The 16,336-nt window shown below is 56.2% G+C and overlaps 1 protein-coding gene across 1 annotated transcript in view; it reads right to left on the bottom strand.

Annotated features, from left to right (window-relative positions):
• The window catches only part of NKAIN3 (sodium/potassium transporting ATPase interacting 3), a 136,495-nt gene extending 134,787 nt beyond the window's left edge, over positions 1–1,708 (bottom strand). Inside the window, exon 1 of the mRNA XM_054394659.1 lies at positions 1,655–1,708. Within this exon, the coding sequence (XP_054250634.1) occupies positions 1,655–1,708 (54 nt within the window). The remainder of the gene's footprint in view (positions 1–1,654) is intronic.
• Between the last annotated feature and the right edge of the window lie 14,628 nt (positions 1,709–16,336).

The raw sequence follows: 16,336 nt of genomic DNA, 5'->3' as shown, positions 1-16,336 counted from the left end.
CAGTTATTATAACCTTCACGACTGGCAGAGACATATAGCTGAAGAAAAAGGAGTTGTCTTCCCTCCCACATGCACTGAAGTAAATCAGGAGTGATCTGCTACAGCCAGTAGGACAGTACCTACAAAACTGATGCACAAGAATCACAGAATTACAGAATGTTAGGGGCTGGAAGGGACCTCAAGAGATCATCCAGTCCAACCCCCCTGCCAGAGCAGGATCACCCAGGGCAGGTCACACAGGCATTCATCCAGGTGGGTCTTGAATATCTCCAGAGAAGGAGACTCCACAACCCCCCTGGGCAGCCTGTTCCAGTGTTCTGTCACCCTCACAGTGAAATAATTCTTCCTCCTGTTTCTGTGGACCTTCCTATGTCTCAACTTTCACCCATTGCCCTTTGTCCTGTCATTAGGCATTGCCAAGAAGAGCCTGGCTCCAAGATAAAAACAAAAAGCCCAGAAGTGTACAACCAAAGCTCTGCTCATACGAGAAGTACAAATCACACATCTCTCCTGCCTTCTGGCAAGGTTATGCCATTGAGGCATTTCTACCTCACTCCACAGGAGGTCTGACTAAGGTCCAGGCTGGCCCTGGGAACAATGGAGCCGTACACCAGTTTGCATAGGCTGTGAATGGGGCACAAAGCTTGGGAATGAGGATGCTCCAGTAAAGTGAAGTGTCCCTGTTACATTTAAGTGCATTGCCCCTGAAACCGAGCGTTCTCAAAGTGCTCTAATGGAAAAGTAGAAAGATGAGTGAAGTATTAAAGGAAAAACCCAACCCAGGAGTTGAATGCATCCCAGTTTTCCTCCTTCCAGACACACACAAGGCACAGCACTCATCTTTGGAAAGATCATGTGGCAAAGTGATGACTCTGAGTCACTAGGGAAGAGAAAAATCTTTTAAAGCACCCTTGGGACCAGGGACTGCTGCTAAGGGAAGAGCATCATCCTATCACCCGGCTAACGAGCCCGAGGAAGGATCGCTGTTGTGCTTCGGCAGGGTTTTTGTCTCAACAACTCCTCTCTTCCCAACAAACACGTCAAGTTCAGCAAACAAAGAGGAGAAGATGCAGCGTTCTGCTGTCTCCGCTGAGGGATTATCGTCTCGGAGGGAAGGAATCCCGAGAAAAGTCTCTGGAGAAAAATCACCGGAGTCGCCGCTTTTCCAAAGGTTAAGATAAAACGGAGCAGGGAAAGAGGCATTTGCTCCCCGCACCCCTCCCCACTGCGCTGACACGGGCGGTGGGCGGTCGGCAGCCCCCAGCAGTGCCCTGCCCGGGGACGCCGCGGCTCCGTCCTTCTCTTTCTTCTCTCCATCCTCTACTTTGGGCAGAGGGGTGAAGCCCTTTGCCCGGCCCCGGCGCTCCATTGTCCCTGGGGCGGGCGGCGCTCCCTGGGGCAGCCCCCGTTCCCTGCCGCCTGCCCCCTCCCCACCACGGAGCCCCCACGCCGCGTCCGGGCAAACTTAGGAGCTGGGGATCGGCGGGCGAGGAGCGGGCAGAGCCGAGCCGGCCGCTCGCATTCGCAACACGGCGCGGACAGCTCCCGGCGCCGGGGTGATGGGGAGCGGGGGGTGTGGAGCACGCCCGTCCCTGCCCGCCCCTTCCCCCGCGGAGTCGCAGCGTGGCCCCGGGGCGGCCGAGCGGGCACTCACCAGCTGCAGCGAGCAGAGGAAGATCAGAGTGCAGCGGCCCGAGCAGCAGCCCATGGTGGCGGGGAGCCGCCGCTCCTTCCTCCGCTTCTCCCCCTCCTGCGCTGCCGCCGCCCCCCGGAGGTGAAGCGGGGGGCTCACCGCATCCGGACGGAGCGGCCGGGCTCGGCGGGGCCGGGTGTGTGCCTGTTCCCCGCCTCGCTGCTCCCCCTCCTTTGTTAAGGGGGTTTCTGCTCGGCCGAGGGCAGCGCAGCCCCGCCGAGAGGAGCCGGAGGCGGCGGCGGCAGCAGCCGGGGCTCAGCCCAGCGCCGAGCGGATCTGGCTGCGGGGAAGGGGCAGGGGCCGGCGATGGGCGTGTGCGGAGCGGGGGTGGGCAGAGGGAACGTGTGCGGGGAGAGGCGGGGGGCTGCCGCGGGTGGGCGGGCTGCGGGGAGGTGTGAAGGGGAGAGCGGCGGAGGGTCCCGGCGTGGGGGGTGGGTTGTGGGGATCTCGGGGCCTCCGGGGGCAGGGGGCTGTGCGAGCCGGTGCCGCTTGTTGCGAGCCCGGGGGAAAGTTGCAGGGACTTGGGGCAGCCCGGGGGCCATTGTTCGCCTCCTATGCTGTGCACAGGGAGGTCTTAGGATCGGTGGGAAAGCAGCCGGGTCCCTGTTCCTCGGGCAGGCCCTCGGGCAGGGGCCGGGCTTTTTAATCCTCTCCTGGGTGGTGGCAGAGTTTCTCTCCCTGGCAACGTGACGGTGCCAAGAGAGCTGCCGGGTGTGAGCCGGGAAGGGCCCCGGCACTAATCGCTCTTGGCAGAGGTGAATGGGCTCCAATGGTGAATGGGCAGGGAATTGCTGTGTGCGAGGAGAATGGTGAACGACCACAGCTCTGCAGGGGCTCCTCCATCGGCAGCTGGGAGACACAGGATCAGGGGAGATAATGCGGTCCCCACACCTGCGCTGCACTTTGTCCCTGGACATGTAAGGTTGTGGGGAGGAGTAACAGACTCAAACGTGCACACCCTCTCAGAAATACTCCTACACGTGGATGAAGTGTCAGCCACCTTTATTTCTCTCTCTTTCCAACAGGAGTATGGATAAATCAGCATTAAGGCACATTCCACTCACCAGACACTGCTTTCCTGCAGCCTGTTACCAGCTGCTGCCAAAGAACACTGAAGCTTGCCCTGAGGAAAAAAAAACCCAAACAAAAACCCCCAAACCAACCCTACCTTCTGCAAGGCTTTTTTAGCAAGAGATCTAATCAATGCCTCTGTGAAATCCACAGCATTGTGTCCCCAAACTACATACAACTTCTAATTATGCATTAAATGGCAGTGACAATAGTCAAATAATTACAAAACTACTGCAAAAATGGTACTTAGATTAGATTTGGAAGGCTGCTTTTTGTTTGTGTTTTTTTTTTTTTTTCCTCCTACCACTTCCCTTTCAAGTAGGAAAGCATTGAGATAGGTTTATATTAAAAAAAAAAAAAGGTACAAAAGAAAAAGAACAAACCAGATGCTTCTCAGTCAGACTAGGAAAGTGTGTGAGGAGTGCCAAATATAACCCACCCTGCACAATATACAATGAAACATATTTCCATCTAGGGCTTTCCAGATAAAATTCTACCTAGGGCTAAACTTTATCCTAAAGTTATGTGTCCTCAGAGGATGATTTATTTTGAAGGATGAATACTTGAAGATGAAGAAATGAACTGAGAAGGTGATAGCTGCTCCCCCCCCCAAAAAAAAAATCCATTGTGCCAGCCTGAGCTGGTAAATTTAATGGGTAATTGGTTTTCTGTACAGAGGGTTTAGAGTAGGCATCATCTGCCTGGACTCCACTGAGGTATTTAATACACTACCAGATGCTTTTTAGTTCAACCCAACAGTACAGGGATTAATAATAGGAATTGCAGGGTGAGTAAGGAGCCAGATAAATGAAATGACAAGAGTGCTGAAGAGATTTCACTTGCACTCACCACATTCAGCCTCTGCTTGTACATCAGGGGGATAACAGACATAATTCTTTCCCCTCTATTTTCCCCCAGAGGTAGTTCTCTTCTGAGAAGCAGCTAAATCCTTACAAGAAAGCAGATACCTTCCAGTACTAGGGCAGCAGCTGACATTAACCCACATTCTTCAAGGCAGAACTGGCTGAAGATGTAGGGAAAGATAAAGCTCTTCACAAGGCACAGGAGAGAGAACCTGGATCAGGAGGAGGCTAAAAATGAAGTGTGATTGTGGGAAGGCACTGGACACATCACTGAATGGTATGGAAGAATAATACAATGGACAAAGCTAAAAGGATGGACTTGATTCTGTAGGTTTCTGTGCCCAAGGACTGAATTCTATAGATTTCTCTGCCCAAGGACTGGATCTGTAGATTTCTCTGCTCAGGGACTGGATTCTCCAGATTTCTGTGCCCAAGAAGGGGCTAGAGAAGCTGACAGTCAAATAACCATAGAAACTCATTTACAGCTCCCTAATGAAGACAGCCCTAGCACAGCTCTGTGCATGCCAAGCAGGCAGAGGCCTGCTGTGGGCACTGAAAAGCCTTCTGGACTGGCTTGACACCTAACAAGGGGTGCTGCTTGGCTGCAAAGGGAGTGTGCTTGAGAAGAAGGCAGGTGCTCAAAAGCTTGCTGGGCTGTTCCTGCAGACATGGCCATCCCCTGACATAACTCAGAGCCTGTGCTTTTAATTGCACTGCATTTATAGCAGAAAAGCAAAGTTCTTCACATGAGTAGAAAAAGAGCATCACCCACACCTGCAGGAGCTATTGCAGTGATGTAATGGAAACTGCTGTTTCCTACCAGCTCTTTTCAGTGGTAGATTCTATTCTTCAGGATCAAAGATAGGGAAATTTTAGTTTTATCCTGCTGTGAGCCAGCCCAGCCCTAGTCCTGCTCACTGCTGTCCCTCCCCAGCTCAGCCTCTGCTCACTGAGACACTTTCTGAAGTTCAGGGCAGCTTTGCTCAGCCAGGAGCTGCTGCTAGCAGGCAGAAGCTGATGGGGACAGCTCCTGCCAAGGCCTGGGCTGCACAAAGCCTCTGCCTGAGACTTGCTCCTCTGCACACCAAGAGCACTGCCACAGCTTGTGCCACACCTTGGGGGGCAGCAAGGCCTCTAGAAGTGGCAGCTGTGGGGAGGAGCAGACAGGACAGGAGACCCTCAACTGCCCACCAAAGGATTGCAGCCCATGGAGGGCATCTTCAGGAGAGAGCTGAAAGAACCCTCAGGGTCTGCAGACCCAGACCTTAAGAAGAACAGATTCCCCTGGCCTCAAATTTCACCTTTATCTTGGGCACTTAATGCTTTGTCATTAATTTTTAAGCTTTTGCAGATTATAGGAGGGTACAGGGATCAAGAGACACCTCCACATAGCTATCAACAGGTCACACTCCAGGCAGACACACAGTTGTAACAGCTTAGAAAAACACTGCACTGTGTATTCCCTGAGCAGCCTTGAAATATCTCAAGCAAACCAGAAACCCTGTGAAATTTAATCTACCTTTAAAGGCAAATGAGGGCTTCAAGATATTACCAGAGTTTTTAGTAAATCCTATTTGCAATTTATCCTTCTGAAAGCAGATCCACAACCTAATGATCTCAATTCTTCATCTGGATGTTAACACCTGCTGCTAGGAAACCGTAGTCTTCATTACAATGGAAGTGCTTGATGGAATGGAAATCTTTGGTCAGTGTGAATGATGGGCTTGATTTTAAAAGCAGTGCTCTAAGTGACCAGGTTCAGTGTGGGGAGCCAGGGTAAGGCACAGCTCTCTGTGGCTGGGCAGACCCACAGGGACAGGTTGATGCCAGGACAGGACATCAGCCCATGGATCATAGAATCATCGACTGGTTTGGGTTGGAAGGCACCTCCAAAGGGCATCCAGTCCAACCCCCCTGCAGGCAGCAAGGACATCCTCCACTAGAGCAGCTTGCTCAGAGCCTTCTCCAGCCTCACCTTCAGTATCTCCAGGGATGGGTCCTCAACCACCTCCCTGGGCAACCTGCTGCAGTGCTCCAGCAGCCTCATGGTGCAGAACTTGTTCCTCACACCCAGTCTGAATCTCCTCACATTTCAAACCATTGCCTCTCATCCTGTCCCTGCAGGCCTTTGGGAACAGTCCCTCTGCAGCCTTCTTGTAGCCCCTTCAGGTACTGGAATGCTGCTCTAAGGTCTCCCTCGAGCCTTCCCCAGGCTGACCAACCCCAGCTCCCTCAGCCTGTCCTCACAGCAGAGCTGCTCCATCCCAGCTGAAATGAGTCCCAGAGCCATAGGCAGGGTGGTGGGAGCCCCAGGGGGGATAGGCAGGGACAGGCAGGGCTGCTGGTGCCCCTGGGTCCCTGGCAATATGAAAATAGGTTTGCAAACATGAGTGCTTTAAGTACCCTATAACTCATTCTGGTCTGCCAGCACTCTCATATTAACTACAGGAGCAAAGAGCTGATGAATATTGAAGGTTTCTTCTTGTTTGCAGGTCAGCAAGTGATTCATTTTGAACCACTCCATGTAAACAGACATTGCTACAATCCCCAGCTTTAATATGGAAAAGCCTGAGTGGAGTTTACAAGAAGGAGTTGAAAATAAAGCAGGCTGCAGACAGGCAGTGAAAGAGGGAGGCTCTGGTGTTAAAGATCACAGAATCACAGAGGATTAGGGGTTGGAGAGGACCTGAAAAGATCATCTCATCAAAAAAGATCATGCAGACAACCTAGATGTCAGTGGTACCAGCTGTGGTGTTCACAGCTGCAGGGTTTAGATGCTAGGATGGTCTGGAATGTTCTTATGCGACTGTACTCATGATCTGCCCAGCTTTTGTGACCTGGTGAAGGATGTTTTGGATCTGGGGATCAGAAAGAAACCATCAGAGGCCACGGCACAGTGAGGCAACATGAGCAGTGCCTCCTGCTCTGGATGTGTGCAGACTTCCTGCAGGAATTGCTGGGAGGCTGGGAAGCAGTGACCACATTGCTCAGGCCTGAGGAGGGCTGTTGGGCTGAGCTGAGAGGTCATCCCACGCAGCTGTTTAGAAGTTCTGTTGTGGGCTTTAGCAGAGGCTGAATCTGAGTAATTCCCCATTCATTTCCCAGCCATTTTCAGGCACCAAATGTCAGCTTTTCAAAAGAAAGGCAAGGCTGACTTTTTCACTTGATGGCAAATAACAAAATTTACCTAAATTACAGTTATTACATTTGTAGTTTAAAAAAAAAAAACCAACCTTCTTTTGTTATGTCTACAAAGCTGAAATAATTCAGCTCACGCTTTCTTTGCTCCTACAGGGTGCAAGGCTGGTGTTTGGCTAAAGCCCACAAAGAGCATCCCTCCAAGGAGATGTGCTGGGGGAGGTTTGGGTCAGGGGGACCTGTACACTGCCCTGCTGGAGATTTGACCCACTAGAGCCAGTTGGACCCCTCACAAGAGGGGTTAAGGAATGAGATGGAGGGTAGGAAGGCTTTACAGAGGGACCAGGAACTGCAGTTGTGCATTATGACAGAGGTATGGAAAATAAAGTTATTTTTAAATCCCCTTCTTCCACCACCACCTCTCCTTTCCCACAATATCTGCCCCTTTCCCACCCCACCCACCCCATTTTCCCCCTCAAAGGTCGTTTAGATGTGGTGCTTGGGAATATGTTTTAGGGCTATCAGTTGGGCTTGGTGATCCTCAGGGGCTTTGCCAACCTGAACGTTTCTGTGGTTCTGTGAAATCCCAAGCACCTGGGTTCTGTTGGAGTCTCCTCCCACCCCAGGTGTGGCCACTTTGCCCTCCCCTCCCACTCCCCTTTTTAACCCCCTCCCAGGAAAGGCAGAAGCCCCAAGCTGAGCCCATCTGGGCTGAGGATCCTCTTCTCATCACTGGTGAGTACCCATGGTGCACACTTGGGGAGGGGGGGGGGGACAAAGGCTGGGGGGCCTGGTGGCCCCCCAGCTAGGTAGGGATAAGTTTGATGACTACTCCAATATCAACCATGGATGCTGGCTGGGACTCCTTACTGGGGCTGAGCTTCTCTGTGGGGTATCTTGGCTGGTGGAGGGTCTTGCCCCCAGCTCTGGGATGGGGGCAAAAATGGTGGTGGTGGAGCAGGAGCTGTTTAGGCAGGAGGAGGATGGTGGAGAGGGAGCGGGAGCTGTTTAGGCAGGAGGAGGATGGTGGAGAGGGAGCGGGAGCTGGTTAGGCAGGGGAGAGGATGGTGGAGAGGGAGCGGGAGCTGGTTAGGCAGGAGGAGGATGGTGGAGAGGGAGCGGGAGCTGGTTAGGCAGGAGGAGGATGGTGGAGAGGGAGCGGGAGCTGGTTAGGCAGGAGGAGGATGGTGGAGAGGGAGCGGGAGCTGGTTAGGCAGGAGGAGGATGGTGGAGAGGGAGCGGGAGCTGGTTAGGCAGGAGGAGGATGGTGGAGAGGGAGCGGGAGCTGGTTAGGCAGGAGGAGGATGGTGGAGAGGGAGCGGGAGCTGGTTAGGCAGGAGGAGGATGGTGGAGAGGGAGCGGGAGCTGGTTAGGCAGGAGGAGGATGGTGGAGAGGGAATGGGAGCTGGTTAGGCAGGAGGAGGATGGTGGAGAGGGAACGGGAGCTGGTTAGGCAGGAGGAGGATGGTGGAGAGGGAACGGGAGCTGCTTAGGCAGGGGGGAGGATGGTGGAGAGGGAGCAGGAGCTGTCTGGGCAGGGGGGAGGATGGTGGAGAGGGAGCAGGAGCTGTCTGGGCAGGGGGGAGGATGGTGGAGAGGGAACAGGAGCTGGTTAGGCGGGGGGAGGATGGTGGAGAGGGAACAGGAGCTGGTTAGGCAGGAGGAGGATGGTGGAGAGGGAGCGGGAGCTGGTTAGGCAGGGGGGAGGATGGTGGAGAGGGAGCGGGAGCTGTCTGGGCAGGGGGGAGGATGGTGGAGAGGGAACAGGAGCTGGTTAGGCAGGGGGGAGGATGGTGGAGAGGGAGCAGGAGCTGTCTGGGCAGGGGGGAGGATGGTGGAGAGGGAGCGGGAGCTGGTTAGGCAGGAGGAGGATGGTGGAGAGGGAGCGGGAGCTGGTTAGGCAGGGGGGAGGATGGTGGAGAGGGAGCGGGAGCTGTCTGGGCAGGGGGGAGGATGGTGGAGAGGGAGCGGGAGCTGGTTAGGCAGGAGGAGGATGGCGGAGAGGGAGCGGGAGCTGTCTGGGCAGGAGGAGGATGGCGGAGAGGGAGCGGGAGCTGTCTGGGCAGGGGGGAGGATGGCGGAGAGGGAGCGGGAGCTGTCTGGGCAGGGGGGAGGATGGCGGAGAGGGAGCGGGAGCTGTCTGGGCAGGGGGAGGATGGCGGAGAGGGAGCGGAGCTGTCTGGGCAGGGGGGAGGATGGCGGAGAGGGAGCGGGAGCTGTCTGGGCAGGGGGGAGGATGGCGGAGAGGGAGCGGGAGCTGTCTGGGCAGGGGGGAGGATGGCGGAGAGGGAGCGGGAGCTGTCTGGGCAGGGGGGAGGAGAGCGGAGCTGGGCAGGGGAGATGGCGGAGAGGGAGCGGAGCTGTCTGGGCAGGGGGGAGGATGGCGGAGAGGGAGCGGGAGCTGTCTGGGCAGGGGGGAGGATGGCGGAGAGGGAGCGGGAGCTGTCTGGGCAGGGGGGAGGATGGCGGAGAGGGAGCGGGAGCTGTCTGGGCAGGGGGGAGGATGGCGGAGAGGGAGCGGGAGCTGTCTGGGCAGGGGGGAGGATGGCGGAGAGGGAGCGGGAGCTGTCTGGGCAGGGGGGAGGATGGCGGAGAGGGAGCGGGAGCTGTCTGGGCAGGGGGGAGGATGGCGGAGAGGGAGCGGGAGCTGTCTGGGCAGGGGGGAGGATGGCGGAGAGGGAGCGGGAGCTGTCTGGGCAGGGGGGAGGATGGCGGAGAGGGAGCGGGAGCTGTCTGGGCAGGGGGGAGGATGGCGGAGAGGGAGCGGGAGCTGTCTGGGCAGGGGGGAGGATGGCGGAGAGGGAGCGGGAGCTGTCTGGGCAGGGGGGAGGATGGCGGAGAGGGAGCGGGAGCTGTCTGGGCAGGGGGGAGGATGGCGGAGAGGGAGCGGGAGCTGTCTGGGCAGGGGGGAGGATGGCGGAGAGGGAGCGGGAGCTGTCTGGGCAGGGGGGAGGATGGCGGAGAGGGAGCGGGAGCTGTCTGGGCAGGGGGGAGGATGGCGGAGAGGGAGCGGGAGCTGTCTGGGCAGGGGGGGAGGATGGCGGAGAGGGAGCGGGAGCTGTCTGGGCAGGGGGGAGGATGGCGGAGAGGGAGCGGGAGCTGTCTGGGCAGGGGGGAGGATGGCGGAGAGGGAGCGGGAGCTGTCTGGGCAGGGGGAGGTGGCGGGAGGGAGGCTGGGCGGGGAGGATGGCGGAGAGGGAGCGGGAGCTGTCTGGGCAGGGGGGAGGATGGCGGAGAGGGAGCGGGAGCTGTCTGGGCAGGGGGGAGGATGGCGGAGAGGGAGCGGGAGCTGTCTGGGCAGGGGGGAGGATGGCGGAGAGGGAGCGGGAGCTGTCTGGGCAGGGGGGAGGATGGCGGAGAGGGAGCGGGAGCTGTCTGGGCAGGGGGGAGGATGGCGGAGAGGGAGCGGGAGCTGTCTGGGCAGGGGGGAGGATGGCGGAGAGGGAGCGGGAGCTGTCTGGGCAGGGGGGAGGATGGCGGAGAGGGAGCGGGAGCTGTCTGGGCAGGGGGGAGGATGGCGGAGAGGGAGCGGGAGCTGTCTGGGCAGGGGGGAGGATGGCGGAGGGAGCGGGAGCTGTTGGCGGGGGAGGATGGCGGAGAGGGAGCGGGAGCTGTCTGGGCAGGGGGGAGGATGGCGGAGAGGGAGCGGGAGCTGTCTGGGCAGGGGGGAGGATGGCGGAGAGGGAGCGGGAGCTGTCTGGGCGGGGGGAGGATGGCGGAGAGGGAGCGGGAGCTGTCTGGGCAGGGGGGAGGATGGCGGAGAGGGAGCGGGAGCTGTCTGGGCAGGGGGGAGGATGGCGGAGAGGGAGCGGGAGCTGTCTGGGCAGGGGGGAGGATGGCGGAGAGGGAGCGGGAGCTGTCTGGGCAGGGGGGAGGATGGCGGAGAGGGAGCGGGAGCTGTCTGGGCAGGGGGGAGGATGGCGGAGAGGGAGCGGGAGCTGTGTGGGCAGGGGGGAGGATGGCGGAGAGGGAGCGGGAGCTGTTGGGCAGGGGGGAGGATGGCGGAGAGGGAGCGGGAGCTGTGTGGGCAGGGGGGAGGATGGCGGAGAGGGAGCGGGAGCTGTGTGGGCAGGGGGGAGGATGGCGGAGAGGGAGCGGGAGCTGTTGGGCAGGGGGGAGGATGGCGGAGAGGGAGCGGGAGCTGTGTGGGCAGGGGGGAGGATGGCGGAGAGGGAGCGGGAGCTGTGTGGGCAGGGGGGAGGATGGCGGAGAGGGAGCGGGAGCTGTGTGGGCAGGGGGGAGGATGGCGGAGAGGGAGCGGGAGCTGTGTGGGCAGGGGGGAGGATGGCGGAGAGGGAGCGGGAGCTGTGTGGGCAGGGGGAGGATGGCGGAGAGGGAGCGGGAGCTGTGTGGGCAGGGGGGAGGATGGCGGAGAGGGAGCGGGAGCTGTGTGGGCAGGGGGGAGGATGGCGGAGAGGGAGCGGGAGCTGTGTGGGCGGGGGGAGGATGGCGGAGAGGGAGCGGGAGCTGTGTGGGCGGGGGAGGATGGCGGAGAGGGAGCGGGAGCTGTGTGGGCGGGGGGAGGATGGCGGAGAGGGAGCGGGAGCTGTGTGGGCGGGGGGAGGATGGCGGAGAGGGAGCGGGAGCTGTGTGGGCGGGGGGAGGATGGCGGAGAGGGAGCGGGAGCTGTGTGGGCGGGGGGAGGATGGCGGAGAGGGAGCGGGAGCTGTGTGGGCGGGGGGAGGATGGCGGAGAGGGAGCGGGAGCTGTGTGGGCAGGGGGGAGGATGGCGGAGAGGGAGCGGGAGCTGGTTAGGCAGGGGGGAGGATGGCGGAGAGGGAGCGGGAGCTGGTTAGGCAGGGGGGAGGATGGCGGAGAGGGAGCGGGAGCTGGTTAGGCAGGGGGGAGGATGGCGGAGAGGGAGCGGGAGCTGGTTGGGCAGGGGGGAGGATGGCGGAGAGGGAGCGGGAGCTGTCTGGGCAGGGGGGAGGATGGCGGAGAGGGAGCGGGAGCTGGTTAGGCAGGGGGGAGGATGGCGGAGAGGGAGCGGAAGCTGGTTAGGCCAGGGGGGAGGATGGCGGAGAGGGAGCGGGAGCTGTCTGGGCAGGGGGGAGGATGGCGGAGAGGGAGCGGGAGCTGGTTAGGCAGGGGGGAGGATGGCGGAGAGGGAGCGGGAGCTGTGTGGGCAGGGGGGAGGATGGCGGAGAGGGAGCGGGAGCTGTGTGGGCAGGGGGGAGGATGGCGGAGAGGGAGCGGGAGCTGTGTGGGCAGGGGGGAGGATGGCGGAGAGGGAGCGGGAGCTGTCTGGGCAGGGGGGAGGATGGCGGAGAGGGAGCGGGAGCTGTCTGGGCAGGGGGGAGGATGGCGGAGAGGGAGCGGGAGCTGTCTTGGCCACCTTCATTTTTTTCCTTTTCAATGAGCTCTCAGTCCTGACAATTTTCTAGGAGAGACAGTTGCTTCCTTTCATTCTTTTCTTTTTTTCTTTATCAGAAACAAATGTCTGTTTGCTAAATCAACCTGATTTAGTAATTAACATCTGGATCTTCCCTCCATGCTCTGCACACACACACAATAATTCCATCATTATGTTATATCAGCTATTTAAGGGCTGATCTCATTTTACTCTAGACATAATCCTGGAAAATGAGATTTGCATAAAGGAATTTAAGAGAGAAAAAGCAAACTAGAAGCACATAATTAGGTGTCGCTCCCAAATAAACACACTTTCACTTTCCAATTTCCATGGTTGAGTTCATTGGGATGTAATTTAGCCTCTGAAGAGCTGAATTCCTAACAGTTCCACTGTCCTGTGTGCTTACATGGGGTTTACACACAGATGCTCCTTTGGTAGGCTTTGTGTATTACCTGTGTGGTGTGAGTAGACCCTGAGCATGTTGAAATGAACCTTCACCAGGAGCTGAGGGAAAGGAGAAAGGGGAGAGGCAGCTTCTGCTCTGGTCTCCTAAACAACCACAGAGAATTTTTTTTTCCTGTCAAGATTTGTATTGCTTTCCTTGTGGGGAACTCAAGCTCTGAACTTTGTATTTAATTTGATGCTTCTATTTTTTTTTAAGACCCCACCTGTAGCACTGCATCCAGCTCTGGTATCCCCAACACAAGAAGGACAGGAGAGGGTTCAGAGGAGGCCACCAAGATCACCAGAGGGCTGGAAAACCTTCCCTATGGGGACAGGCTGGGAGAGCTGGGACTGTTTAGCCTGGAGAAGAAAAAGCTCCAAGGAGACCTTGAGACAGCCTTCCAGTACCAGGACTACAAGAAATCTGGGGAGGGCCTTTTGCCAAGGGCTTGGAGTGACAAGATGAGAGGGAATAGAATAGAATAGAATCAAGAAGGCTGGAAGAGACCTCAAGGATCGAGTCCAACCTGTCACCCTACACTTCATGCCTATCTAAACCATGGCACCAAGTGCCACGTCCAATCCCCTCTTGAACACCTCCAGGGATGGTGACTCCACCACCTCCCTGGGCAGCACATTCCAATGGCCAACCACTCTCTCTGTGAAGAACTTTCTCCTCACCCTAAACCTCCCCTGGCACAGCTTGAGACTGTGTCCTCTTGTTCTGGTGCTGGTTGCCTGGGAGAAGAGACCAACCCCCTCCTGGCTACAACCTCCCTTCAGGTAGTTGTAGACAGCAATGAGGTCTCCCCTGAGTGGATTGAAGCTTGAGGAAGGCAGATTTAGACTGGGGACTAGGAAGAAATTCTCTACAGTGAGGGTGGGGAGACACTGGAACAGGTTACCCAGGGAAATTACAGCTGCCCCCTCCCTGGAGGTGTTCAAGGCCAGGCTGGGTAAGGCCTTGAGCAACCTGGGCTGGTGGGAGGTGTCCCTGCCCATGGTGGGGGTTGGAACTGGATGAGCTTTAAGGTCCCTTCCACCCCAACCCATTCTATGAATCTATGATACTTTTACAAAGACTCTGGAGAACATGGATTCCTCTAAGCAAAGGATGTAGTCCTCCAGGACGCCTAGAAGAAAATAAAGCAGTATTAGGAAAGTTATTTGAATGTTCCCCTGAACAAATAGGAAATTATGGCTCATGCTTAGGAGAAATGGCCAGAGTGAGCAATTCAGGAGCAGTACATAAACTGTAATGCAGCTGCATAAAGAACTCGCTGAGTAATAGCCCAGCACATAAAAATCAGACTGCAGATAAATTTCCATGGGGGGAAAAAAAAGGCAAAAAGTAAAAGGCTAAATTCCCTGAATAAATGCTCTGCTGCAACTACTTTTCCCAGCACTAATGAAGAGAGTTTGCTCTGGCAGCAGACAGAACAGGGCTGGGATGCTAGATGGTATCTGGAGTGCTTGAAGCTGCAAGGTTCTCTTCCAGACCTGCTTTTTACCCCTTGCTACATGAAAACCTTGCCCTTGACATAAGAGGACATGAAATGTGAAGTCCAGACAACAGCCAGCTCAAGTAGACCTTCCACCAATGCTCAGGGAAGACAGGACCAGGCCAAAGTTGGGGACAACATCCGTTGCAGTGGCAGGCAGCAGGCGTGGAGCAAGCCCCCCTCTCCCTGCCCCCATGGCTGCTGCAGCTGGGCCTAAGCCCTGCAGTGCAATCCCAGCCTGACAGCCTGCATGAGTGTGAATATATTTAAGTGAGAAAGAGACCCTGCCAACCTCAGATGAATTAAACAACTGTGACACAGGCTGGGCCAGATTCTCCAATGCCCCACAAGACATTTACAGCCCTGTGACTGTTTGGTTTTAATGCTGGGGTTAACAAAGCTGTGCAGAGACACAGAGACTGCTGGGGATGTGACAGTGTCCTGCTGCTGAGGGACAATGTCCAAAACTGCCTTGTCTGATGGATTTTCATACAGAGTTTGGAAATCTGACCTGAGGGTCATGTTTGTGTTTGCAGGTCTAGTATCAGAGTTTGCTGTTGAGCCTTAGGGAAGTTTTTCTGTTCTGGCTCAAGATGTTCACACAAACCTTGATGTAAAACTCCATGGCACAGACTGCTCCATGCCCTGCTGGGAGCCAGACCAGAGCTGATTCTGCTGACTGCTGTCCCTCCCCGGCTCAGCCTCTGCTCATTGAGGCACTTTCTGAAGTTCAGGGCAGCTTTGCTCAGCCAGGAGCTGCTGCTAGCAGGGAGAAGCTGATGGGGACAGCTCCTGCCAAGGGCTGAGCTGCAGAGAGGCTCTGCCTGAGACTTGCTCCTCTGCACACCAAGGGCACTGCCACAGCTTCTGCCCCACTTGCCATCAGGGGCTGGGTTCCACATGGGCTTGTGTCTCTATTCCATGGCATTGTTCTTCTTTCCATCCCAGGTGGGTCAGTTTCTTTCCCACCCTGTCAGTCTCTTTCCCTTCATCCCCTTCTCTTCCTTTTGGGAAGGCAGAAGGGTTCCTGGAGAGCCTCTGGTGGCAGCCCAGCCCTGACCCATGACATCCACTAAGAAACCCCACTTTGGCTCAGAATTAATGTCTCAGAGGATGCTTCCATGCTAACATAAACCCCTAAATTTTAGAAAAGTTGTTGTGCTGTTGTCATACACAGCTCACACCTCAGCTTTTTTTGTATCCACCTGCTTGAAGGCATACAGAGTTTTAAAACTTGGGAGGAAATAATTTGTCTCCCATTTCTGCCAAGCCAGTGGAAGCAGCAATCTCCACCTCTGTCACTTGTTTGGGGAATCAAATCTTTCATAAGAAATGCAAAATGTTCCTTTTCTGCTTTCAAATGTCACTATTCAGTAGCAAATGTCACCTTTGCAGCAGAACATGCAACTTAACAATACCACAATGAAACTGCAGTGAACTTCTGGAGATGAATTTGACCTACCTGTGGTTCATTCTTCATGCCTGTGAAGGGTGGAGTTAGCCCCAAGGAAGAGGAAGGCAAAATGAGCCAGGCTGAGGACACAGAGGGACTTGACACGCAGCTCTGCCGGTTTTTGGGCTGTGAGGGAACTCTTGTGCCTCAAATGTTACAGTAAATCTTGAAATCTGAAGGAAACCCCTAATGTAAGATGAAATGTTTGCTGTTATGTAAACATGCTACCAGGCTGGATCAGCTCCTTTCTGGCAGGGAACAGAGTTATTAAGAAAGTGGTAAGAGAGAAGCTGCAGAGCTTCCAACCCCACCTGGGCATTGTGACCCTGGGCAAGCTGCTGTGGGTGCCTCTGCTTTACCAAAGGGGACTGTGGAGGATCTGCAGGGGTCCCTTCCAACCCCCCCATGCTGGGATTCTGTGGAAGAACAGAGCTTTGTACTCCAGGCTAAGCTTAGATGATAAGGGCCAAGAAAAACACCTTGATGGATGCTTGCAGAAAGACTTCAAGTGAGGTCTAAGGCAAGGAGCAGCAAGAACAGAGCAGCAGAGTCACATGAAGGGAATCTGGGAAGAGGATCACGTTTACACCACATCTCTACAAGAAGTGTGATCCAAGAGTAGCAGCCTTGCCCTTCACTTGCTCTACATACAAACTGCTGCCCACCCAGCTGCCCTCTCCTTGAGGCTGCCAAAGGCATTCTCATTGCTGAACAGCAAAGCAGTCTGAATTAATCTGGATTAAAGCTAATCCTGGCTCTTTCTTCTTTCAAGTTGAACACTGAAGTGGGCTCATTCTCATTGCTTGGCCGTGTGGATAC

Source organism: Indicator indicator, chromosome 31, assembly GCF_027791375.1.
Source record: "Indicator indicator isolate 239-I01 chromosome 31, UM_Iind_1.1, whole genome shotgun sequence".
Taxonomy (NCBI): Eukaryota; Metazoa; Chordata; class Aves; order Piciformes; family Indicatoridae; genus Indicator; species Indicator indicator.
The sequence above is the reverse complement of the archived record's forward strand: the minus strand, read 5'-3'. Positions and strand labels throughout refer to the sequence as shown.